Genomic DNA, 26,343 nt, shown 5'->3' on the forward strand with positions numbered 1-26,343 from the left:
TAGCCCTTCTTACATCAGCTGATATCTCAAAGTGCTGTGCAGAAACCCAGCCTAAAACCCCAAACAGCAAGCAATGCAGGTGTAGAAGCACGGTGGCAAGGAAAAACTCCCTAGAAAGGCCAAAACCTAGGAAGAAACCTAGAGAAGAACCAGGCTATGAGGGGTGGCCAGTCCTCTTCTGGCTGTGCCGGCTGGAGATTATAACAGAACATGGCCAAGATGTTCAAATGTTCATAAATGACCAGCATGGTCAAATAATAATAATAATCACAGTAGTTGTCGAGGGTGCAGCAAGTCAGCACCTCAGGAGTAAATGTCAGTTGGCTTTTCATAGCCGATCATTAGGAGTATCTCTACCACTCCTGCGGTCTCTAGAGAGTTGAAAACAGCAGGTCTGGGACAGGTAGCACGTCCGGTGAACAGGTCAGGGTAATATTGTTGAAAACCTGGGCAGAGGCTAAGTAAAGGGAAATCTTTTCTAAAATTAATTTCTGGTGGAGCTTCATCATGGAACCGGTTTGTTTGTTTCTGTCGGTGTCTGTGTGTCGTGCATACCATGATGGAGCAAAGTCTTAGTCACACAGGCTGTCTTGCCATATTCATTCTGTGAGCTGCTTTACACGACTACCAGTTGAGAGCTGCATGCTCTTACTACCAGACAGATTACTCCGCTAGGCTGTGTGTGGCTTGCATGTCATAAATAATCACAGCTTCGGGATATGTGTCCGATTCTTCATCAATTGTGTTGATTGAAAATAGCATTTTTTACAATATTTCTTTCAATGGCCCACTGACGTAGATGATTGACTGGCCCGGACAGTCTCCAAAACTTCCTAGGCCAGCGGGCAGCCCTGTATGTAGAGCCCTGTATGGTAAAGGAAGATTTGATTAAACAGAGTTTAACACAATCCCAGAAGAGACGGAGGGAAAGACTGACATTTAGGCTTGTTTGGACAGAGTGGTTTCAATACCGGAGATGAAAAATAATGTTCTGGGCATAATCACTTTCTAATGCCTTAATCAAAACAGTCTCTCAAAAAGTCAGCTAGATTATCTCACAACTTGATTTATTTGACTCTTATCACCCAAAGCTATCAATGTGTGGAAATTAGAAGCTTGGTTGAGAGGGTTAATAAGAAGCCATTCAGTTGTGAAGGCCATCTATCCCTGCTCTAAAGGTTGAAAAAACGATGTAGGCCAGAGGCAGGCGCCCGAGGCCAGAGAGGACAGCCAACCAGAGGACAGGGCACAGGCTGTCAGCAGGTTATGGCCCATTTGGACCAGCTGGTTCACACTTGCGATTGAATCTGGTGAACTCACTCACACTCAGTCCAGAGCCAAGCGGACAGGGCATAGTTTTGTTTGCCGTTCTGTTCTCAAACAAAAAATAACAAGCCGTGTGTCACCAAGGAGACGAAAAGGCTGACAAAAGACCATTGAGAATGCTTGAGGAAACTGAGCATAGACGTGTTGTTGTAAACACACATCACCTGGGTCAGATTGGCTCCTTCACTCACCCGCTGCTCTGTAGAGGATCTTGGGCTCGAAGAATATGCAGGGGTTCTGATCTGCGATGCAGGACAGCAGCAGTCCCTTACACTGGACCGGACCTCTGGGTATTACAACCTGGAGTGAAACACATAGTACATTACCCTTTCACACCATCGTGCCAACCTGAACTGTACTGCTTGGACATTTTCCTGTAACGTTGTCCTTTTTCAGCACGTTTCCAGCGACTTTTAAGGGAGTGTACCCAGGACAACAGTACAGCATGCCTCGACTTAGTAGTGCAAATAGGGGGTTTCTGTACCCACACAGACCATACTAATAATAATAATAATAATATATGCCATTTAGCAGACGCTTTTATCCAAAGCGACTTACATTCATGTGTGCATACATTCTACGTATGGGTGGTCCCGGGGATCGAACCCACTATCCTGGCGTTACAAGCGCCATGCTCTACCAACTGAGCTACAGAAGGACCACTATTCAACTGGTACGCAAACAAACGACCCAGATGATGTGCAATTGGGTGGAAAGCAGAAGCCGGCTTCCTCTACATCCGAGCTAGACATTTGAGCCTTCTCGGACCCCTTGCAGTGTGTTTATTACCTTGACCTTTGAAAAAGACAACGAAGGATGTTTACTGTACTGGCAATAGCTGTAAAGCGCCAACTGCTGCTGTGGTGCTTGGCTGCGTAGGAGAACTTTAGACTTTTATTCCCATTCATGGTGGTGTGTGGGAGGGGGGGGGTGAATCATATTTGACATTTTTAGCACGTACTCGTTTCCCTCCGAGCGCACGTGCATTAAATGCCAGCTCAATTCACACACGCTCACAGATCAGCCGGTTAAACCCCAGGTGACCGCCCGGGGTGTACAGTGAGTCAGGTATTGATTTGAGAGTCCATGTGCATCATTTCCCTGTCATTGCTGTGGACGTAAAGCAATACGCAGCAGCCGCCGGGGTTTGGAAATTAAGGGAGGGGGGTGCATGAATAGGTCAATAGCAATTTGAGGTAGATCTTTTTCTACCCTCATCAAATCAACAATCCAAACAGACCAGTGGGTGTTTAAGCAAAGGTACATACACGGAGATAGACTACGCCAACATATGTGCAACAAAGTGCAGCGCAGTGAAGCGAAGAGAGAGGTTGGCTAACTGATACAGGGCAAAAGATGCGTGTGCCTTAGATCATAAAGACAGGCTCGTTTAGGAAGGGGCAAGCAGAGCAGAAGTAAGGTGCTTTAAGAGTACCGAGTACAGGTGAGGTGGAGAAGTGAGTGAGTGGAGGACGGGAGCGATAGGGATGAGTGTCTAACCTTGATGCCTGGGCAGTGGGCGAAGAAGGCCTCTGGACTCTGGGAATGGTAGAGCGAGCCGTGGCCCACGCAGCCCCACGGCGCCCGGATGGTGAGGTTCCCGCAGTCAAATAGGTTGCCGGAGCGATAGCGGTACTTGGCTGCTTCGTTTACAATCTGAAGACAGACAGACCGTGATACATGAATAATAATAGTCAGAGCGAGACATTCTTAACAATACCTCAGTCTCTAGACATTCTTAACAATACCTCAGTCTCTAGACATTCTTAACAATACCTCAGTCTCTAGACATTCTTAACAATACCTCAGTCTCCCACAACATTAAGACGACACGATTGTGTAGGCTCGGCCCTAATTTATGGCTCTCTGTCACCTTCGGTTGCATGGCAAATGGCTCAGCAAAACACAAAAAGACCATGCCCGAGGACCAGTACACCCTTCCCACCTAAGAGGGGCCAAACCTCTCCAACAGAAACCAGAGAATTGACTACAGAAATGTGTGTAAGGTACCAAACATGGCTGCAACAGTGTTATTCTATATTCAACTGAGATGACATCTACATGGATGTCTGATCTCTATGGTTACTTGTAGTTGCTCAGAATGACCTCTGTCGACACTGTATTAAATTGTCCTTGCCAGCCCACCCCCTCAGGTCATCACACATAGACCCACTTCCTAGAGGATGTTGGCTGGTTTGATGCAATATCTTAGTTTTACTACCATTGGTTGAGTCTGCAGGTTGGTCAACAATTGAGTTTTGAATAGATCTGGTAATAAATGGGATGAAGGTCTGTTGTTCTCGCTCTTCTCCTGTTTCCTGCCCATGGAAATAGGTTGTATGGACATTTTTATTTTGTGAGCTGCCAAGGCCAAAGCCCTGAGTAGGTCTGATTAGTTCACGCTTTGTCTCGTAAGTTAGTTAACCTTAAGATGTTTATTGTTAATGTCAGTACTGCCTTGTATGTGAATCTATTCATTTTACAAAGCTATTAAATAATACTTGCTTTCATATTTTGCTTATCATGAGTTCAGGACCATTCCATAATACTTGATTTCACAATAAAATGTTAAACGGAGACAGATAAAGACTTGAATTAGGCCAATAGCATTGTCTTAATACGGGTCACATGTGAAGTAAACATTGAGAACACCTGCTCTTTCCATGACAGACTGACGAAGTGAATACAGGTGAAAGCTATGATCGACCCCTTATTGATGTCACTTGTTAAAGTCCACTTCCAAATCAGTGTAGATGAAGGGGACAAGTTAAAAACATATTTTTAAGCCTTGAGACATGAATTGTTTGTGTGCGCCATTCAGAGGGTGAATGGGCAAGACAAAGTATTTAAGTGCCTCTGAACGCAGTATGGTAGTAATTGCCAGGTGCATCGGTTTGTGTCAAGAACTACAACGCTGATGGGTTTTTCATGCTCAACAGCTTCCAGTGTGTATCAAGAATAGTCCACCACCAAAAAGGACACCCGGCCAACTTGGCAACTGTGGGAAGCATTGGAGTCAACATGGGCCAGCATCCCTGGGGAACGCTTTTGTCACCTTGTAGATTCCATGCCTCGAAAAATTGAGTCTGTTCTGAGGGCAACTAAGGTGTTCTTAATGTTTTGTACACTGAGTATATTCACAATGCATTCAGAAAGTATTCAGACCCATTGACTGTCTCCACATTTTGTTACGCTACAGCCTTATTCTAAAATATATTAAAATACCCCCCTCATCGATCTCAAATCAAATTGTATTGTCACGTGCGCCGAACATACAGGTGTAGACCTCACCGTGAAATGCAAGCCCTTAACCAACAACGCAGTTGAAAAAAAAGAGTCAAGAAAATATTCTCTAAATAAAATAAAGTAAAGAATAAAAAGTTTCAACAAAATAAAGATATACAGGGGATACTGGTACTAAGTCAATGTGGGGGTAAAGGTTAGTTGAGGTCATTTGTATATTTAGGTAGGGGTAAAGTAACTATTTATAGATAATAAACAGTAAGTAGCAGCTGTGTAAAAGCAAAGGGGGGGGTCAATGTAAGTAGTCTGGGTGGCAATGTGACACAATATCCCAACAAAGCAACAATATGCCTTTTTTTTTTTTGCAAGTATATTAAAACATTAATATCACATTTATGTAAGTATTCAGTATTCCCTTTACTCAGTACTTTGTTGAGGCACCTTTGGCAGCGATTACAGCCAGCCTTCTTGGGTATGACGCTACAAGCTTGACACACCTGTATTTGGGGAGTTTCTCACACTCTTCTCTATCCTCTCAAGCTCTGTCAGGTTGGATGGGGAGCGTCACTGCACAGCTATTTTCAGGTCTCTCCAGAGATGTTCGATCGGGTTCAAGTCCGAGCTCTGACTGGGCCACTCAAAGACATTCACAGACTCGTCCCGAAGCCACTCCTGTATTGTCTTGGCTATGTACTTAGGGTTGTTGTACTGTTGGAAGGTGAACCGTCGCCGCAGCCTAAGCTCCTGAGCAGGTTTTCATCAAGGTTCTCTCTGTACTTTGCTTCGTTCATCTTTCGGTCGATCCAGACTAGTTTCCCAGTCCCTGCCGCTGAAAAACATCCCTACAGCATGATGCTGACAACACCATGCTTCACCGTAGGGATGGTGCCAGGTTTCCTCCAGAGGTGACACTTGGTATTCAGGCCAAAGAGTTACATTTTGGTTTCATCAAACCAGAGAATCTTATTTCTCATAGTCGGAGTCCTTTAGGTGCATTTTGGCAAACTGCAAGCGGGCTGTCATGTTCCTTTTACTAAGGAGTGGCTTCCGTCTGGACACTCTACCATAAAGGCCTGATTGTTGGAGTACTACAGAGATGGTTGTCCTTCTGGAAGGTTCTCCCATGGTCAGTTTGGCCAGGCAGCCAGCTCTAAGAATGATTTAAGAATGATGGAGGCCACTGTGTTCTTGGGGACCTTCAATGGTGCAGACATTTTTTGGTACCCTTTCCCAGAAAGCTCGGAACTCTACGGACAATTCCTTCGACATCATGGCTTGGTTTTTGCTCTGACATGCGCTGTCAACTGTGGGACCTTATATAGACAGGTGTGTGTGCGCCTTTCCAAATCATGTCCAATCAATTGAATTTACCACAAGTGGACTCCAATCAAGTTGTTAAAAGAGCTCAAGGATGACCAATGGAAACAGGGTGCATTTGTGCACAATTTTGAGTCTCATAGCAAAGGGCATGAATACTAATGTATATAATGTATTTATGTTTTTTTTTATACGTTTGCAAAAATGTCTAAAGGCGTGTTTTTGCTTTGTCATTACGGGGTATTGTGTGTAGACTGATGAGGAAAAATATATATTTTATCCATTTTATAATAAGGCTGCAACATAAAATGTGGAAAAAGTGAAGGGGTCTGAATACTTTCCAAATGCATAGCAAATACTAGAGGTCAACCGATTAATCGGCATGGCCGGGCTTTCATAACAATCGTAAATCGGCCTTTATGGAAGCCGATTATGGCCGATTACATTGCAATCCTCAATGAGACTGCGTGGCAGGCTGACTACCTGTTACGTGAGTGCAGCATCAAAAGAACCTTGTGGCTGCATGGAGCCAAGGTAAGTTGCTAGCTAGCATTAAACTTATTTTATAAAAAACAATCAATCTTCACCTAATCACTAGTGAACTACACATGGTTGATGATATTACTAGGTTAACTTGCTTGTCCTGCTTTGCATATAATTGCACAGCCTACTTCAACTTTTCCAAAAGGTGGGGATGATTTAACAAAAGCACATTCGCGAAAAAACAATCGTTGCACAACCATAAACATCCATGCCTTTCTTAAAATCAATACACAGAAGTTTATTTAAAAGAAATTTGATAGCAGGCAATATTTACTAGGGAAATTGTGTCACTTCTCTTGCGTTCAGTGCAAGCAGAGTCAGGGTATACGCAGCAGTTTGGGCGGCTGGCTTGTTGCGAACTGTGTGAAGACCATTTCTTCCTAACAAAGACCAATTAATTTGCCATAAACTTTACAAAATTATGACATAACATTGAAGGTTGTGCAATGTAACAGCAATATTTAGACTTACGGTTGCCACCCGTTCGATAAATATACGTAACAGTTCCTTTTTCTTTTCGAAATGATAGTTTCCGGATTTGACCATATTAATGACCAAAAGGCTCGTATTTCTGTGTGTTAATTATATTATAACTAAGTCCATGATTTGATAGAGCAGTAGCAGGCCCATAAGCATTCATTCATACAGCACTTTACTGCGTTTGCCAGAAGCTCTTAGCAATGCTTGCTGCACAGCGCTGTTTATGACTTCAAGCCTATCAATTCCCAAGATTAGGCAGGCAATACTAAAGTGCCTATAAGAACATCCAATAGTCAAAGATATATGAAAAACAAATGGTATAGAAAGAAATAGTTGACGCGTCATAATTCCTATAATAACTACAACCTAAAACTTCTTAACTGGGAATATTGAAGACTCATGTTAGAGGAACCATCTGCTTCATATGTTCTCATGTTCTGAGCAAGGAACTTAGACATTAGCTTTTTTACATGGCACATGTTGCACTTTTACTTTATTCTCCAACACAGTGTTATTGCATTATTTACACCAAATGGAACAAGTTTCATTATTAATTTGAGACTAAATTGAATTTATTTATGTATCAAATAAAATTGTTCATTGTTCATTCAGTATTGTCATAATTGTTATTATTACAAATATATCTATCTATATAAAAATTTGCAGATTAATCGGTATTTGATTTTTTTGGTCCTCCAATTATCAATATTGAAAAATAATGCAAATCGATCGACCTCTAGTAAATACTTACAGTGGGGCAAAAAAGTATTTAGTCAGCCACCAATTGTGCAAGTTCTCCCACTTAAAAAGATGAGGCCTGTAATGTTCATCATAGGTACACTTCAACTATGACAGACAAAATTGGAGAAGAAAAAAAAATCCAGAAAATCACATTGTAGGATTTTTAATGAATTTCTTTGCAAATCAAATTATGGTGGAAAATAAGTATTTGGTCACCTACAAACAAGCAAGATTTCTGGCTCTCACAGACCTGTAACAACTTCTTTACGGGGCTCCTCTGTCCTCCACTCGTTACCTGTATTAATGGCACCTGTTTGAATTTGTTATCAGTATAAAAGACTGTCCATAACCTCAAACAGTCACACTCCAAACTCCACTATGGCCAAGACCAAAGAGCTGTCAAAGGACATCAGAAACAAAATTGTAGACCTGCACCAGGCTGGGAAGACTGAATCTGCAATAGGTAAGCAGCTTGGTTTGAAGAAATCAACAGTGGGAGCAATTATTAGGAAATGGAAGACATACAAGACCACTGATAATCTCCCTCGATCTGGGGCTCCACGCAAGATCTCACCCCGTGGGGTCAAAATGATCACAAGAACGGTGAGCAAAAATCCCAGAACCACACGGGGGACCTAGTGAATGACCTGCAGAGAGCTGGGACCAAAGTAACAAAGCCTACCATCAGTAACACACTATGCCGCCAGGGACTCAGACCCAGAAGAAGATTGGGAGAATGTCATATGGTCAGATGAAACCAAAATATATATTTTTTGTAAAAACTCAACTCGTCGTGTTTGAAGGACAAAGAATGCTGAGTTGCATCCAAAGAACACCATACCTACTGTGAAGCATGTAGGTGGAAACATCATGCTTTGGGGCTGTTTTTCTGCAAAGGGACCAGGACGACTGATCCGTGTAAAGGAAAGAATGAATGGGGCCATGTATCGGGAGATTTTGAGTGAAAACCTCCTTCCATCAGCAAGGGCATTGAAGATGAAACGTGGCTGGGTCTTTCAGCATGACAATGATCCCAAACACACCGCCCGGGCAACGAAGGAGTGGCTTCGTAAGAAGCATTTCAAGGTCCTGGAGTGGCCTTGCCTAGCCAGTCTCCAGATCTCAACCCCATAGAAAATCTTTGGAGGGAGTTGAAAGTCCGTGTTGCCCAGCAACAGCCCCAAAACATCACTGCTCTAGAGATCTGCATGGAGGAATGGGCCAAAATACCAGCAACAGTGTGTGAAAACCTTGTGAAACGTTTGACCTCTGTCATTGCCAACAAAGGGTATATAACAAAGTATTGAGATAAACTTTTGTTATTGACCAAATACTTATTTTCCACCATAATTTGCAAATAAAAAATAAATAATAATAATAAATTAAAAATCCTACAAATGTGATTTTCTGGATTTTTTTTCTCATTTTGTCTGTCATAGTTGAAGTGTACCTATGATGAAAATTACAGGCCTCTCATCTTTTTAAGTGGGAGACCTGCACAATTGGTGGCTGACTAAATACTCTTTTGCTCCACTGTATATCAAATATTACCACACAACAGTTGACCTTACCCACCACGAAAAACTATTAAAGACCACAGGTTCCGAGGGGTCTTTTTGGTCTGTAGTTAATATATTACTTGCCAATACATTCCGACGATCATATAAAGTACCTCGGAACCGGATTTCAGAACCTTTTTCCACTTACGAATTCACGGTTGACAGAACCTGACCCTTCCACTGATGGTGAAGAGTTGGAGCGAGCGGTCGCATTCGCACTTCGCTCTGCAGGTTGTATAACTTTTTATAACTTTTTCATTACATTTCATTATAGTACAACGGTTGATTTGTCTAATCTTAGCAATTCTTCTTAGCTAGCTACATAGCCGTCCTTGTATCAGAGATAATTGCATAATTATCGTATTTAAATCGTCGCCCTAACGTAGCCTTCACTGCTATTCGCCCAGGGCACACAGATTAGCATCACTGTAGTGCTATTCACTCAACTGTTTGATTAGTTCAGTGTTAACTAGCTACATAGCTGTCTTTGTTTCCAAGATAATTGTGTAGTTTAGTGTGTGTAGCCTTGGAGTGATTATCTTAATTCACTGAGGTTCGCTAGCCAGCTATTTGTCGTCCTTAACGTAGGAGACTCTGCTAGCTAGCCAACAGCTAACTGCTAACAGCTAGCCAACGTCTGCTGTTTTGAATTCAACAACCCGGTCAGGTGGTTTCACATTTTCGTTTCATTGCAGTGCAGCGGTTTGATTTGTTTGATCGTGGCTAGCTGCATAGCCGTCTTTGTTTCAAAGATAATTGTGTAGTCTAGACCGATTCCCTAGGTTAGCTAGCCAGCTATTGTTTCTTTTAACTCAACGTAACGTAAACAACACTGCTAGCTAGCCAGCTAGCCCCCGAATAGCAGCACTGTAGAATTATTACACTCAACGGAACGACTTGATTAGTGTAGTGTCAACAACGCAGCTACTGCCAGCTAGCCTACTTTAGCAGTACTGTATCATTTTAATCATTTTAGTCAATAAGATTCTTGCTACGTAGGCTTAACTTTCTGAACATTGAGACGTGTAGTCCGCTTGTCATTCAATTTCCTTGCATTAGCGTAGCCTTTTCTGTAGCCTGTCAACTATGTGTCTGTCTATCCCTGTTCTCTCCTCTCTGCACAGACCATACAAACGCTCCACCCGCGTGGCCTTGACCACCTAACCTGGTGGTCCCAGCGCGTACGACCCACGTGGAGTTCCAGGTCTCTGGTAGCCTCTGGAACTGCCAATCTGCGGCCAACAAGGCAGAGTTCATCTCAGCCTATGCCTCCCTCCAGTCCCTTGACTTCTTGGCACTGAAAACATGGATCACCACAGATAACACTGCTACTCCTACTGCTCTCTCTCGACGTGTTCTCGCACACCCCGAGCTTCTGGTCAGCGGGGTGGTGGCACCGGGATCCTCATCTCTCCCAAGTGGTCTTTCTCTCTTTCTCCCCTTACCCATCTGTCTATTGCCTCCTTTGAATTCCATGCTGTCACAGTTACCAGCCCTTTCAAGCTTAACATCCTTATCATTTATCGCCCTCCAGGTTCCCTCGGAGAGTTCATCAATGAGCTTGATGCCTTGATAAGCTCCTTTCCTGAGGACGGCTCACCTCTCACAGTTCTGGGCGACTTTAACCTCCCCCGTCTACCTTTGACTCATTCCTCTCTGCCTCCTTCTTTCCACAGACCTCACCCTCTCACCCTCCCCCTACTCATCAGACCTCATCTTTACTAGATGCTGTTCTTCCACTAACCTCATTGCAACTCCCCTCCAAGTCTCCGACCACTACCTTGTATCCTTTTCCCTCTCGCTCTCATCCAACACTTCCCACACTGCCCCTACTCGGATGGTGTCGCGCCGTCCCAATCTTCGCTCTCTCTCCCCCGCTACTCTCTTCTCTTCCCTCTGCTCAAACTTTCTCCAACCTATCTCCTGATTCTGCCTCCTCAACCCTCCTCTCCTCCCTTACTGCATCCTTTGACTCCCTATGTCCCCTATCCTCCAGGCCGGCTCGGTCCTCCCCTCCCGCTCCGTGGCTCGACGACTCATTGCGAGCTCACAGAACAGGGCTCCGGGCAGCCGAGCGGAAATGGAGGAAAACTCGCCTCCCTGCGGACCTGGCATCCTTTCACTCCCTCCTCTCTACATTTTCCTCCTCTGTCTCTGCTGCTAAAGCCACTTTCTACCATTCTAAATTCCAAGCATCTGCCTCTAACCCTATCTTTGCCACCTTCTCCTCCCTCCTGAATCCTCCCCCCCTCCCTCCTCCCTCTCTGCAGATGACTTCGTCAACCATTTTGAAAAGAAGGTCGATGACATCCGATCCTCGTTTGCTAAGTCAAACGACACCGCTGGTTCTGCTCACACTGCCCTACCCTATGCTCTGACCTCTTTCTCCCTCTCTCTCCAGATGAAATCTCGCGTCTTGTGACGGCCGGCCGCCCAACAACCTGCCCGCTTGACCCTATCCCCTCCTCTCTTCTCCAGACCATTTCCGGAGACCTTCTCCCTTACCTTACCTCGCTCATCAACTCATCCCTGACCGCTGGCTTTGCACCCCCTTCTGAAAAAACCTACACTCGATCCCTCCGATGTCAACAACTACAGACCAGTATCCCTTCTCTCTTTTCTCTCCAAAACTCTTGAGCGTGCCGTCCTTGGCCAGCTCTACCGCTATCTCTCTCAGTATGACCTTCTTGATCCAAATCAGTCAGGTTTCAAGACTAGTCATTCAACTGAGACTGCTCTTCTCTGTATCACGGAGGCGCTCCGCACTGCTAAAGCTAACTCTCTCTCCTCTGCTCTCATCCTTCTAGACCTATCGGCTGCCTTCGATACTGTGAACCATCAGATCCTCCTCTCCACCCTCTCCGAGTTGGGCATCTCATACGCTTGGTTGCGTCCTACCTGACAGGTCGCTCCTACCAGGTGGCGTGGCGAGAATCTGTCTCCTCACCACGCGCTCTCACCACTGGTGTCCCCCAGGGCTCTGTTCTAGGCCCTCTCTTATTCTCGCTATACACCAAGTCACTTGGCTCTGTCATAACCTCACATGGTCTCTCCTATCATTGCTATGCAGACGACACACAATTAATCTTCTCCTTTCCCCCTTCTGATGACCAGGTGGCGAATCGCATCTCTGCATGTCTGGCAGACATATCAGTGTGGATGACGGATCACCACCTCAAGCTGAACCTCAGCAAGACGGAGCTCCTCTTCCTCCCGGGAAGAAGGACTGCCCGTTCCATGATCTCGCCATCACGGTTGACAACTCCATTGTGTCCTCCTCCCAGAGCGCTAAGAACCTTGGCGTGATCCTGGACAACACCCTGGCGTTCTCAACTAACATCAAGGCGGTGTCCCGTTCCTGTAGGTTCATGCTCTACAACATCCGCAGAGTACGACCCTGCCTCACACAGGAAGCGGCGCAGGTCCTAATCCAGGCACTTGTCATCTCCCGTCTTGATTACTGCAACTCGCTGTTGGCTGGGCTCCTGCCTGTGCCATTAAACCCCTACAACTCATCCAGAACGCCGCAGCCCGTCTGGTGTTCAACCTTCCCAAGTTCTCTCACGTCACCCCGCTCCTCCGCTCTCTCCACTGGCTTCCAGTTGAAGCTCGCATCCGCTACAAGACCATGGTGCTCGCCTACGGAGCTGTGAGGGGGAACGGCACCTCAGTACCTCCAGGCTCTGATCAGGCCCTACACCCAAACAAGGGCACTGCGTTCATCCACCTCTGGCCTGCTCGCCTCCCTACCACTGAGGAAGTACAGTTCCCGCTCAGCCCAGTCAAAACTGTTCGCTGCTCTGGCCCCCAATGGTGGAACAAACTCCCTCACGACGCCAGGACAGCGGAGTCAATCACCACCTTCCGGAGACACCTGAAACCCCACCTCTTCAAGGAATACCTAGGATAGGGTAAGTAAGGGTAAGTAATCCTTCTCACCCCCCTTCTCCCCCAACAAGATTTAGATGCAAGTGGCTGTTCCACTGGTTGTCATAAGGTGTATGCACCAATTTGTAAGTCGCTCTGGATAAGAGCGTCTGCTAAATGACTTAAATGTAAATGTAATGGTGTCCAAGGCTCTATTTCATCCAATATTCAGGTTGACAATTCTTTCTTGATTTTATGCATCTCTGGGGGCCATTTTGGAAAGAGAGAGAGGAGAGTAGTGTGTGTGTGTGTGTGTGTGTGCTATTTATAGCAGAAATGCGTCAGCAGAGAGTGTTAAAAGCTAATGTGTGGTTGGCATCTGGCCAAATTGCACCTCAATTATAAATGTTTTGCTTTTTTTGACAGCGTTTGATTACAGCTTGATTGTGTGGAAGCCTAATCACATATGAGCAGAGAACTCACTAGAGAAAATATTATATTTACACTAATAACACAAGATTGACATGGATGCAAATGAGGCAGGTGTTTGTTGGTGGGTGAAAACACCTATGAACGAGAGAAGCAGAAATGGGAAATGGATTCCAGTAGTCCCTGATCAAATCTGTTCCCGTCACACGAGAGGCTGGGCTATGATGACAACAAATAAAACCATCTGTGTAATCAAACAGGCAAACAAGTGACTGAGAAATGACACTTTATGCACAGAGAGCAGACAGACTGGCTCACCTGGTCGAAGGCAGGGTAAATGTAGTCGGCAAACTGGATCTCAGCGATGGCCGTGGCGCCGGCAACCGCCGCACCGATTCCAAATCCTACAATGCCTTGCTCACACAGAGGAGTGTTGAACACACGGTCTTTACCTGGAGAGAGAAAGAGGGGAGAGGGTTACTCAGCTATCATCTACCAAGGGGGCTGATGACGACAAATAAGAGCACACACATATCAACCAACAGAGAGAGATTGTGCTGTGTATTTCTGACTAATTTCTTCAAAAACATCCACTCATTAATTTTCAATTAGGGATGAAATCCAAGCAAAACACAGTGTAATAGGGCCAGGGCACATGGTGGATGACAAGGTGTGTCAGTCACCCCCCCACCTAACCAACACTTGCTTCATAAGTGTGTTTAATCATTGCAGTGTCTCCTTAAAATAGCATCTGGACTTAAAATAAGTGAAATGACACACAGAGACAGAGGATTCCTCCGCAACTGGAGCAAAGTCGGCTGTGACGCACTGAAAAGTCCTAGTCTGAAAAATAAACACAAAAACTATTTTTCCATCCTCCACTCTATAATCTTGACAGCGAGCCGCAGGACTGGGGCTCTACATTTGGGGAGGAATGTTATTTTGGTTCTCTTGCTTTGTTTAATTGCTAAGAAGCAAGTATTTTCTGTCTTTGATCCCTCCGAACTTTGTTTGTCCTGTCCAGGGAGACCTGACCTCAAGCGCCCTCCTCTCACCACAGACCGGACACCATTTGAGCACCACAAGCCTCAGAAATGAATAATTAGGCCAAACCATCACAGTCCAATCAGAATCTTGTGTACTTGTAAAACACAGCCAGAGTAAACAAATACATCGGGTGGTCAACGAGTGACACAGTGAGCTCCAAACGTATTGGGACAGTGACAATTGTTTTGTTGTTTTGGCTCTGTACTCCAGAACGTTGGCTTTGAAATGATACAATGACTATGTTGAAGTGCAGACTGTCAGCTTTAATTTGAGTGTCTTTTCAACCGTATCGGGTGAACCGTTTAGAAATTACAGCACTTTTACAGCCACCCTATTTTAGGGGCCCACAAATTCACTTGTGTATTAAAGTAGTTCAAAGTTGAGTATTTGATCCTATACTCCAAGCACGCAATGACCATCATCAAAGCTTGTGACTCTGCAAAGTGGTTGGATTGCATTTTCTGTTGATTTTTGGTTGCGTTACAGATGCTGTATGATGTCATTCCGGAGTCACTTCTACGTGAATGTGGATGCTACCATGATTACGGATGGGCCTGAGTGAATCGTGAATAAGGATCAGTGAGAATGTTACAGACGCACAAATATATCATACCCACCACCACCACACATGCTAACCTATCACGATTACAATAAGAGGTAAACCTTTTTTTTTGTGGGGTATGATATTTTTGCATCTGTAACATTCTCACTCATTTTAACGTGGAAGTGTTCATAAACATTCTATTCTTACTTACAATTAAAAAATGTAAAAAAGTTCATCCAAAATGACACAATACATTATTTACCATTCATTTCAATTGGGCACAAACTAATCTGAAACACAAGCAAAACAAAACAGCAAATGTAGGAGTCACAAGCTTGATTTAATCATTGTGTGCGAGGAATATGGGACCAAATACAACATCTTTTGACTACTTTAAAACACATAGGTGAATTTGTCCCAATACTTTTGGTTCCACAAATATTGTGTCAAGGTCCCTATACTTTTGGAGCTCACATTAGATGAATATGCACCGACCTCGCACGCGTTTGAGGCATCTATTGGCTATTCATTCACGACGGACTAATTTTCATTTCGGAGAAATAGAAAGACCGAGGTCGAAGTGGCTAGTCGTTTCCAGGTGGACGGCGCAGGAGACACTTCCTGTGCGCACGCTACTCAGTGGCGGACTAATGCATCACTGGGGTGAATGAGTCAGTCAGCCACACAAATAGAGATTAGCATACTTCCCATAAAGCTGCATGTGGTATAATGGTAGAGAGAGAGAGGGGGATAACAAAAAAAAATCCCTCTCCGCCATCTACCTACCTAGATGAGATTAAAAATAATGATCCCCAGCAGAAGGTCAACCCATCTGACGTCAAATACAACAAAAGAAAGCACAAAGAGGGAGATGCGCTTTGGCTTTTCGAAAATCTAATCATATATTTACACCAAGCCAGGGGTGAATCACGACTGGTGTCCACATTATGGAAATGAGGGTAAAGAATTCTACATTAGCAGGAGGCAGCGCACAAAATACATCATGGCCATTTCAAAACCTGCACATTTGTAACAGCAGTACACCCGCACTAGTTAATCCACTCTAAAAAATAATTTCATATTAGGAAAATAAAAAGGAGGAATTCAAGTGTGCAAGAATGATTACTACTATATGAAAAAATGACGCGATTATTATTAAAATCAAGTTTCTATCGAAAATGTGTCTCCTTAAAATCAACATTTGTAAGCAAGCATAGCTATAGCAGGACTATCACACACAATTTTTGAGTTTTGACCAATAGGTGTATGCATGAAAAAAATGGTTATCTGCTGCCATCTGGTGGTATCACAATGTCATTAATATTAAAATCAGCACAAACATACTGATACATTTGTCCAAAATGGTAAGGGGAAAGTATTTAGCCTCTTACCATATTTGTCTCGGAGACCCACGGTGCAACGAAATACTCCACCAAAGGCGACATCTTCCCCAAAGATGACTGAAGGACAGATACAGGTACATCTCATATTGATTGACACAGTAACACATCGGCATAACATTTCTAAATGGCATGTCTTATTCACGGATATCCTCCAAAACATTGATGAATACATGAACACATTAAATGACAATACAGAACAGTTTTACTACCTGCGGTGGGGTCGCTGGAAAGAGTGTTGTCCAAGGCACTGGTCACAGACTGAAATAAGTTCATCTTTGTAGTGGGGCCTACAAGAAGTTGGGAGAATTTTATGGAGCGATTAAAAAGTGTCAAAAGAAATGATTTGAAATCCACTTTTTTTATTTATTTGTATATAGATATTGAATTTGTAATGAACAGATGGAATGGTTTAATTCATAAATGTAACTTATTTTCATTTGAAACTGAATTGAATAAATATTGCTTTCAGATTTCAAATTAGGTTCATATTTAAATTCTATATCAGTTTCAAAATTATAAATAATGGAATGCTTTGCATGTGTATCAAGTCTACAAACTATAATTCCCAGTTTTAGCAAAGAGAGGCACACACACACACACACACACACACACAGAAGTTTACATACACTAGGTTGGAGTCATCACAACTTTTTCAACCACTCCACAAATTTCTTACCAAAACTATATTTTGTTGACAAGTCAGTTAGGACATCTACTTTGTGCATGACACAAGTCATTTGTCCAACAATTGTTTACAGACTATTTAAAAAAATTCCCTGACTTAGGTCAGTTAGCATCACCACTATAACTTTAAGAATGTGAAATGTCAGAATAATAGTAGAGAGAATTATTTATTTCAGATTTTAGTTCTTTCATCACATTCCCAGTTGGTCACTAGTTTACATACTCAATTAAAATTTGGTAGCATTTCCTTTAAAAATTGTTTAATTTGGGTCAAACATTTCAGATAGCCTTCCACAAGCTTCCCACAATACGTTGGGTGAATTATGGCCCATTCCTCCTGACAGAGCTGGTGTAACTGAGTCAGGTTTGTAAGGCCTCCTTGCTCACACACACACTTTTTCAGTTCTGTCTACACATTTTCTATAGGATTGAGGTCAGGGCTTTGTGATGGCAACTCCAATACCTTGACTTTGTTGTCCTTAAGCCATTTTGCCACAACTTTGGAAGAATGCTTGGGGTCATTGTCCATTCTTCTTTGCTGAGCGGCCTTTCGGGTTATGTCGATACAGGACTCGTTTTACTGTAGATATAGATACTTTTGTACCGGTTTCCTCCAGCATCTTCACATGGTCCTTTGCTGCTGTTCTGGAATTAATTTGCACTTTTCGGACCAAAGTACGTTCATCTCTAGGAGACAGAACACGTCGCCTTCCTGGGCGGTATGACGGCTGCGTGGTCCCATGATGTTTATACTTGCGTACTATTGTTTGTACAGATGAACTTGGTACCTTCAGGCGTTTGGAAATTGCTCCCAAGGATGAAGCAGACTTGTGGAGGTCGACAATTGTTTTTCTGAGGTCTTGGCTGATTTCTTTTGATTTTCCCATGATGTCAAGCAAAGAGACACTGAGTTTGAAGGTAGGCCTTGAAATACATCCACAGGTGCACCTCCAATTGACTCAAATTATGTCAATTAGCCTATCAGAAGCTTCCAAAGCCATGACATCATTTTCTGGAATTTTCCAAGCTGTTTAAAGGCCCAGTCAACTTAGTGTATGTAAACTTCTGACCCACTGGAATTGTGATAGATTATTTCACTTATGATTCACTGTGTCTGTAAACAATTTTTGGGAAAATTACTTTTCATGCACAAAGTAGATGTCCTAACCGGCTTGCCAAAACTATAGTTTGTTAACAATTAATTTGTGGAGTGGTTGAAAAACGAGTTTTAATGACCTTTAATAACCTAAGTGTATGTAAACTTTCGACTTCAACTAAGTTTTAGATCTCAGCTGAATCTAGTAATGAATGGTGTGGCTGTTGAAAAGGAGACAATTAATTGGTGTTACCTTAGATTGTAAACTGTCGTGGTCAAAACATAGATTCAAAGATTGTAAAGATGGGGAGAGGTCAATCCAATAATAAAGAGATGCTCCGCTTTTTTGACAGCAGACTCCACAATGCAATTCCTGCACGCTCTAGTTTTATCTTATCTTGATTATTGTCCAGTCATATGATCAAGTGCTGCAAAGAAAGACCTAGTCAAGCTGCAGCTGGCGCAGAACAGAGCCGCATGTCTTGCGCCGCATTGTAATCCGAGGGCTAATATTAACACTATGCATGCCAGTCTCGCTTGGCTACGAGTTGAGGAAAGACTGACCACGTCACTTCTTGTTATTATAAGAAACATTGTGTTGGAAATTCCAAAAATTGTTTGCATAGTCAACTTACACACACACACACACACACACACACAGCACTCACACTTTTACCCACCAGACATGCCACCAATGGTCTTTTCGCGGTCCCCAGGTCCAGAACAAATTCACAGAAACGTACAGTATTATACAGAGCCATGAATGCATGAAACTACCTTCCATCGTGTATATATAGCGCCAGTGAACAGCAAACCTGGTCTTTAAAAAAGATACAGCAACACCTCATGGCACAACACCTCTCCCCCATGTGACCTACTTGTTGTGTGTATGTACTGACATGTACGTGTAACAGATAACGTGTGTGTGTGTGTACGCGCAATTAATGTTTTAAATGTAAATTGTTAAGAAATGCTTATTTGGCCCCATAACAATTCCTCATGTCATCTGACCACAGCACCAGTTTCAATCCAATGTCTTTAATGAAATGCTATGCATTTACATTTGTTGGATGACATGAAAATATAGCTTTTTGGCCACGCACACCAGTGGTGAGTTAGGCGTCAAAATAGAAGATTACAGTAGGTATAAGGTTAAGTATGGTGGTGGATCTGATTTTAAAATGGGGCCATTTTACTTCCACTGGTCCTGTGGCCCTGGTTACGGTCAACAGCATCATGAACTTTACCTAGTACCCTGATATTTTTGCCAAAAAAAACTGGTTGCCTCTGCAAGGAGGCTGACACTAGGTCGGAGGTGGACCTTCCAGCAAGTCAATAATAATAATCCCAAGTGACCCAAAATCCAAAGAAATTGTTAATTGAACACAAAAATCTACATTTTGCGATGGCCATGTCAGAATATCAAGGATCTGGAAATATTATGTATAGAGTTCTCCATTCTCATAAAACATTTTAGAAAAAGGCTCAGTGCCGTTATGCTCAAAAGGTGGGTTCAAACTCAAGCCTACTGCACAAAAACACTTTCATTTAAGTCATTTCTATGGCAAACAGAAGCAGAAGGTTCTGTGTAACCCAATGAGACTGCAACATAGGTGGATTAGTGATCTATGCACATGATGAGCAACATTATTGCCTTTGACCTGAAGACATTAGTCTCCTGTGCACCACACAATGTAACTTTTCAGGTCTTTCACCAGTTACTCATCACGCAAGTCACAGAATCATTGCCTAGGCCTTAGCTCCACAGGCTAACAAAGTCTTAACCCAATCAGTCATGTTTTTTGCAAAAACATTTAACCTTTATTTAACTAGGCACGTTAGTTAAGAACAAATTCTTATTTACAATGACGGCCTACCGAGGAACAGTGGGTTAACTGCCTTGTTCAGGGGCAGAATGACAGATTTTTACCTTGTCAGCTCAGGGAATCGACAAGTACCCTTGACAGAGACATGAAACTAAAGTAGTCAGCATGCTTCAGTTTGGCTGGCGGCTAGCCAAACCGAATGAGTGTGCTCGAATACTCCCTTAAAATACCTTTGCTTGGCCTTACGAGGGGTGCAGCGGACTAAGACACTGCATTGCAATGCTGAGCAGTCACTACAGCCTCGGGTTCGATCCCAGGCTGTGTTACAGCCAGCCGGGCCTGGGAGAGCCATGAGGCGGCACCCAATTGGACCAGTGTCATCCGGGGTAGTGGAGGGTTTGACCGGATGGGTTTTCCTTGTCTCATCATACTCTAGTGACTCCTTGTGGTGGGCTGAGCGTCTGCAAGCTGACTTCGGTCATCATTTGGACAGTGTTTCCTCTGACACATTCGTGGGGCTGGCTTCTGAACCCAGCAAGCAGTGTGGGTTAAGGGTTAAGCAGGCAGGGTCATATTTCAGAGGACGCATGGCTCTCGACCTTCGAGTCTCCTGAGTCCGTAGGGGAGTTGCAGCAATGTGACAAGACTAAATTGGATACCACAAAATCGGGGCCAAAATAATAAATGCTGCTTGAAAAAAAATTCTTAAAAAACAACGCAATAGTGCAGATTGTCCATTTTGAGACACTGTAGCCAGTAAGCACTTCCTCAAATAGTCAGAATTCTAACGCAAGATATCTGTCATTCATTTTGATGTTTTTGCAAAGGAGGTCTTAGTCACGCAATTTTACATCCAACTAAGATGTTTGGTGCAGTATTTCTCAATGAAAATGTCCTCAAACAGCTGAAAAATGAACAAAAATAATAAAATTGTCATAATATAGTATATGCACAAAATGTTTCGGCTGGGAAGCATGCGGACACCATAACATGTCAAACTAACACGTCTTCAGGTCTCAGGCAAGGTTCTCATTGCATAAGCATGGGTCACCAAACCGCATTCTTTTGATGAGTAACCTTGCTGGACCTTGATGACTTAGTATTAGTGAAGCAGATGGGGCTTTGTGAAACTCACTCCTCAGCCTGAAGCGTCGCCCCTTTAAAGGCCTGTTGTAGCCCTTTTCTGAAGTCAAATTACCTCGTGGCCTCATGGGTGGAATGTATGGGGGGAATCTTATGTTTCTATGTCAAACAATTGCGTTATAATTCTTATAATACAAACTAAATTTACTATATTTCAACTCTATATCCGACATGGTACAGTTGTCTTTTTTTAAGAACAAAACCATGTGTGTGAGGTGTATACTTTTGTTTCAAAGTAGATTTGTTTAAGACTACCAAGAAACACACTGTGACCCTGATTGAAGTAAAAGATTAATAGCCTGAGATGGGATGGAAAGCTTCAAATGTTTTGTATATTTTATTGTATGGGCAGTCACATGTGTTTGAGGTCCTGAGTTCAACTTTCGATATAAGCGGAATTAGGGGGAAGTGGTAATCGATAAGCAAGCGGTACATCATCCTTTACATTAACTTCCTCATCTCATCCCTATGGGCTTTAGCTAAGTGGGTTAACAGTCTTGTGACATCCAGGATATATTCCGTTCAATCTTTTACCCAGACTTCAGCAGAAATGTAGAGAAGCATATTTCGTTTTTTAAACGTTTTTTTAAAGAACCACCAGTCAGGAAGATAGACAGCTGATACTACACAGCTGATACTACACAGAGCAAAAATCAATTTTTAGTTAGTTGGGGGAAAATAAAATGTTCCAAATGCTCAAAAAGCTAAGTTATCTTAAATTTTGCGCAAAAATGTGTTTTACGTCCCTGTTACAGAGCATTTCTCCTTTGCCAAGATAATCTATCCACCTGCTAGGAGTGGCATATAAACATCATGATCATTACACAGTTGCAACTTGTGCTGGGGATAATAAAAATCCACTTAAAAATGTGCAGTTTTGTCACAGCATATTGCCACAGATGCCTCAAGTTGAGGGAGCGTGCAATTGGCATGCTGACTGCAGGAATGTCCACCAGAGCTGTTGCCAGAGAATTTAATGTTAATTTCTCTACCATATGATGCCTGCAACGTAGTTTTATAGAATTTGGCAGTATGTCCAACCGGCCTCACAAACACAGACCACATGTAACCTCGCCAGCCCAGGACCTCCACATCCAGCTTCTTCACCTGCGGGATCATCTGAGGGGATGTGGGGGGTGCCGAGGAGTATTTATGTCTAATGATGCCCTTTGTGGGGGGGGGGGAACTAATTCTGATTGGCTGGGCCTGGCTCCCCAGTGGGTGGGTCTGGCTGACAGGTGAGTGGACCTATGCCCTCCAAGGCCCACCCATGGCAGCAACCCTGCCCAGTCATGTGAAATCCATAGTTTTGGTCCTCAAGCATTTATTTCAATTCACTAATTTCCTTATATGAACTACAACTCAGTAACATCTTTGAAATTGCATTTATATTTTTGTTCGGTATATACAGTATACACCAGCGTGGCAGTTGTACTAAACTCCTAAAGGCATAAATGTTGTAAAATAATCAATGAGCATCATTAATAAAAAATTACAATTGAATGCTTAGATAACCTATGCAGAAAAATGTATGATATGGAGAGCACTGCGATTGCGGGCGGTGTAGTTGCCGTACCAGGCGGTGATACAGCCCAACAGGATGCTTTAAATTGTGCATCTGTAAAAGTTTGTGAGGGTCGTAGGGGACAAGCCGAATTTCCTTCAGCTTCCTGAGGTTGAAGAGGCGCTGCTGTGCCTTCTTAATCACACTGTCTGTGTGTGGAGGACCATTTCAGATTGTCAGTGATGTGTACGCCATGGAACTTAAAGCTTGTCTCCCCTGCGGTGTGTGGTGGACCTACAGCACGACACCTGAGACATTGGTTGGATGTTTAATTCCATTGCTGTACACACAGATTTGCACAGGTGTAAATTGGACACACCCACAGCACCCTATCAGGCTGATCAGACAGGTCTGGGTAGCTGGTGATCTGCTGAAAACAGTGAAAGGATATATTTACATGACTACTACTCACTCCCTTGCTTCATTCCAGTGCAACCACTGACTAACTATAGCTAGGGCATATCTAGCAAAAAAAGTGTCGCGTTAGAAAGGGTGGGAGATGAGGAAATTATGGACGGGCAATGAGGCACGGCTGAGTCAAATAGGAACCCCGACTTAATGAAGTGGTGATTAAAGAGCTCAGCCATGTGCTTCTTGTCAGTAACAACCAGATCATCAACATTAAGAGACATGGACAGCTGTGAGGAGGAGGGTTTATTCTCCAGGTCTTTAACCGTTTTCCAGAACTTCTTGGGGTTAGACCCACAGAGAGAGAACGGCTCCTTAAAAGTAACTAACTTTTGCCTTCCGGATAGCCTGAGTGCACTTACTTCTCATTTGCCTGAACGAGAGCCAGTCAGCCTGAGTATGCGTGTGCCGAGGCTTTCGCCAAATGCAATTCTTGAGGTGGAGTAACTCTGCAACATCACGGTCGGACCAGTGGCTGAACCTGTTTTTAATTCTCATTTTCTTTATGGGGGCGTGTTTGTTAACAATACCACTGAAACAATCAAAAAAGAAGGTCCAAGCGTCTTCGACAGAAGGGATCAAGCTGATTCTATACCCTTTTACAGAAAACAACTATTATGTAGAATTATTGAAAAACCCTGTTCATGACAGTATCGATTTGTGTAATCATATTGAAGTACGTCTTTGTGTTTGAAGCATTGAATTTCTGCAATCACGTACATTATTTCAATGTGTGCCCATGAACTGTTCACACCGTAACATAGGGATACACGAAATGTCACAAGGTTACAGTACACTTCTGAGGTCTCCGTACAAAAGCGAATCACAGCAATATCCAGGAATTTCCCAGGATCAATGTCAATGTATAAATACATTATTAAATGCTTAGTGCATGATCAACAACAAACAGTATCATAAATGTAGGAAAGAAAGGTTGCGTTTTAATGTCACATGATTTTTGCCAAATCTGTGAAGACTCCAAGCACGAGAAAGGTGTTGATTAAACTCATGAATAACTAGCTGTAATGAATATATCTATGGTCCCCCTTTATATCTTAATGTATTCACATGAAGAAAAAAAAAGAAAGAGAAAAAAAGGATAATTTTGAATTACTTTGTTAGAAAGTTTGCAACAGCTCCAAACAGCTGTCCATGACAAGAAACGCTCACTGGTACCCTAGAACAGCGGTCCCCAAACACCAGGACGCGGCCCATTCGCTACCGGGCCACACAAAGGATAAATCATTATTTATTTATTTTAAAAATTGGTAAAATAAAATAATTGTATACAATTATAGGCCATTTGTGCAGTAATTACATTGGTGCAGTCTGTTGGTCCTTTTCTCACCACTCTAATATCTCGGTCACGCCCACAACAGTTTACAGATTTTGAACTTGAGTAATGAGCGTTCATCACGGTCTGCGTGAACGGTGTTGCCCGCCAACTTTGTACTAGCTAGCTACGTTAGCTGACATGAATAAAAACAACCATCGCTGGAGAGCTTCTTCTGAAGAGAGATAAAAAGACCCAACGACGATGTCGATAACGCAGAGACAGCAGAGCCAGAGAACGCAGAAGAAAAAAAAAATTAGGCCTCATTCAATATTAAATATGATGAGTCCAACCTAAAATATGGCTTTGTTGCGACAGGTGACTTGAATGCACCAAGTCCCCTGTGAGTAGTATGTGGAGATAGCCTCAAAACTGCTTTGGCAAAGCGAATCCAAGCATCCGGCACTGAAAGACAAACCTGTTGAATTCTTTAAGCAAAGAAAACGTGAACAAGGACAGAAGCAAGTCTTGAAAGACACTGCATCAACAAACGTGGCTGCACTGAGAGTGTCATACTTAATGGCTAGCCGTATTGCTAAGGCCAAGAAGCCTTTCACGATTGGTGAGGAGTTGATTCAACCCGCTGCTAAGGACATTTGTCGTGAACTCTTAAGAGAGGCTGCAGCTAAAAAGACAGGCTAAAGAGGAACCTTTGCTATCACAGTCAGTTGGCTAATTAATGAAATAGCAAAGGACGTTGAGGCACAATTGTTTAGAGGCTTAAAGAGTCACTGTGGTATGCAATCCAGGTTGACAAATCTACCGATTAGGACAACAAGGCAATACTGCGCCGAATACACCCCTACAGTGAAATGCTTACTTACGAGCCCCTAACCAACAATGCAGTTTGAAAAAATATGGATAAGAATAAGACATAAAAGTAACAAGTACTTAAAGAGCAGCAGTAAAACAAAAATAGCGAGACTATATACAGGGGAGTACCGGTACAGAGTCAATGTGCTGGATAACTGGTTAGTTGAGGTAATATGTACATGTAGGTTGAGTTATTAAAGTGACTATGCATAGTGTAAGAGGGGGGCGATGCAAATAGTCTGGGTAGCCATTTGATTAGCTGTTCAGGAGTCTTATGGCTTGGTGTAAAAGCTGTTTAGAGGACTCTTGGACCTAGACTTGGAGCTCCGGTACTGCTTGCCGTGCGGTAGTAGAGGAACAGTATATGAATAGGGTGGCTGGAGTCTTGGACAATTTTTAGGGCCTTCCTCTGACACCACCTGGTAGAGAGGTCCTGGATGGCAGGCAGCTTGGCCCCAGTGATGTACTGGGCCATTCACACTACCATCTGTAGTGCCTTGCGGTTGGAGGCCGAGCAGTTGGGATACCAGGCAGTGATGCTCTCGATGGTGCAGCCAAAGAACTGATCTGAGGACACATGCCAAATCTTTTTAGTCTCCTGAGGGGGAATAGGTTTTGTCGTGCCCTCTTCATGACTGTCTTGGTGTTCTTGGACCATGTTAGTTTGTTGGTGAGGTGGACACCAATTAACTTGAAGCTCTCAACTTGCTCCACTGCAGCCTCGTCGATGAGAATGGGGGCGTGCTTGGTCTTATTTTTCCTATAGTCCGCGATCATCTCCTTTGTCTGGATCACGTTGAGGGAAAGCTTGTTGTCCTGGCACCACATGGCCAGGTCTCTGACCTCCTCCCAATAGGTTGTCTCGTCGTTGTCGGTGATCAGGCCTACCACTGTTGTGTCATCTGCAAACTTAATGATGGTGTTGGAGTCGTGCCTGTCCATGCAGTCATGAGTGAACAGGGAGTACAGGAGGGGAC

General features: G+C 43.4%; 1 protein-coding gene across 3 annotated transcripts in view; it reads right to left on the reverse strand.

The window, feature by feature from the left end:
• The window catches only part of LOC118367284 (2-oxoisovalerate dehydrogenase subunit beta, mitochondrial), a 90,536-nt gene that overhangs the window by 59,621 nt on the left and 4,572 nt on the right, over positions 1–26,343 (reverse strand). For 2 of the 3 annotated variants that reach the window (XM_035750589.2, XM_035750590.2), the window contains exons 2-6: positions 16,709–16,786; positions 16,488–16,556; positions 13,824–13,957; positions 2,827–2,982; positions 1,518–1,626 (exon numbers count right to left, since the gene is read on the reverse strand). In XM_035750589.2, the coding sequence (XP_035606482.1) occupies positions 1,518–1,626; positions 2,827–2,982; positions 13,824–13,957; positions 16,488–16,556; positions 16,709–16,786 (546 nt within the window). Of the gene's footprint in view, positions 1–1,517; positions 1,627–2,826; positions 2,983–13,823; positions 13,958–16,487; positions 16,557–16,708; positions 16,787–17,971; positions 17,991–26,343 lie in introns of those variants that run through there. The other variant, XM_052494077.1, reaches the window with a different exon arrangement.

Source organism: Oncorhynchus keta, chromosome 34 (assembly GCF_023373465.1).
Source record: "Oncorhynchus keta strain PuntledgeMale-10-30-2019 chromosome 34, Oket_V2, whole genome shotgun sequence".
NCBI classification, from domain to species: domain Eukaryota; kingdom Metazoa; phylum Chordata; class Actinopteri; order Salmoniformes; family Salmonidae; genus Oncorhynchus; species Oncorhynchus keta.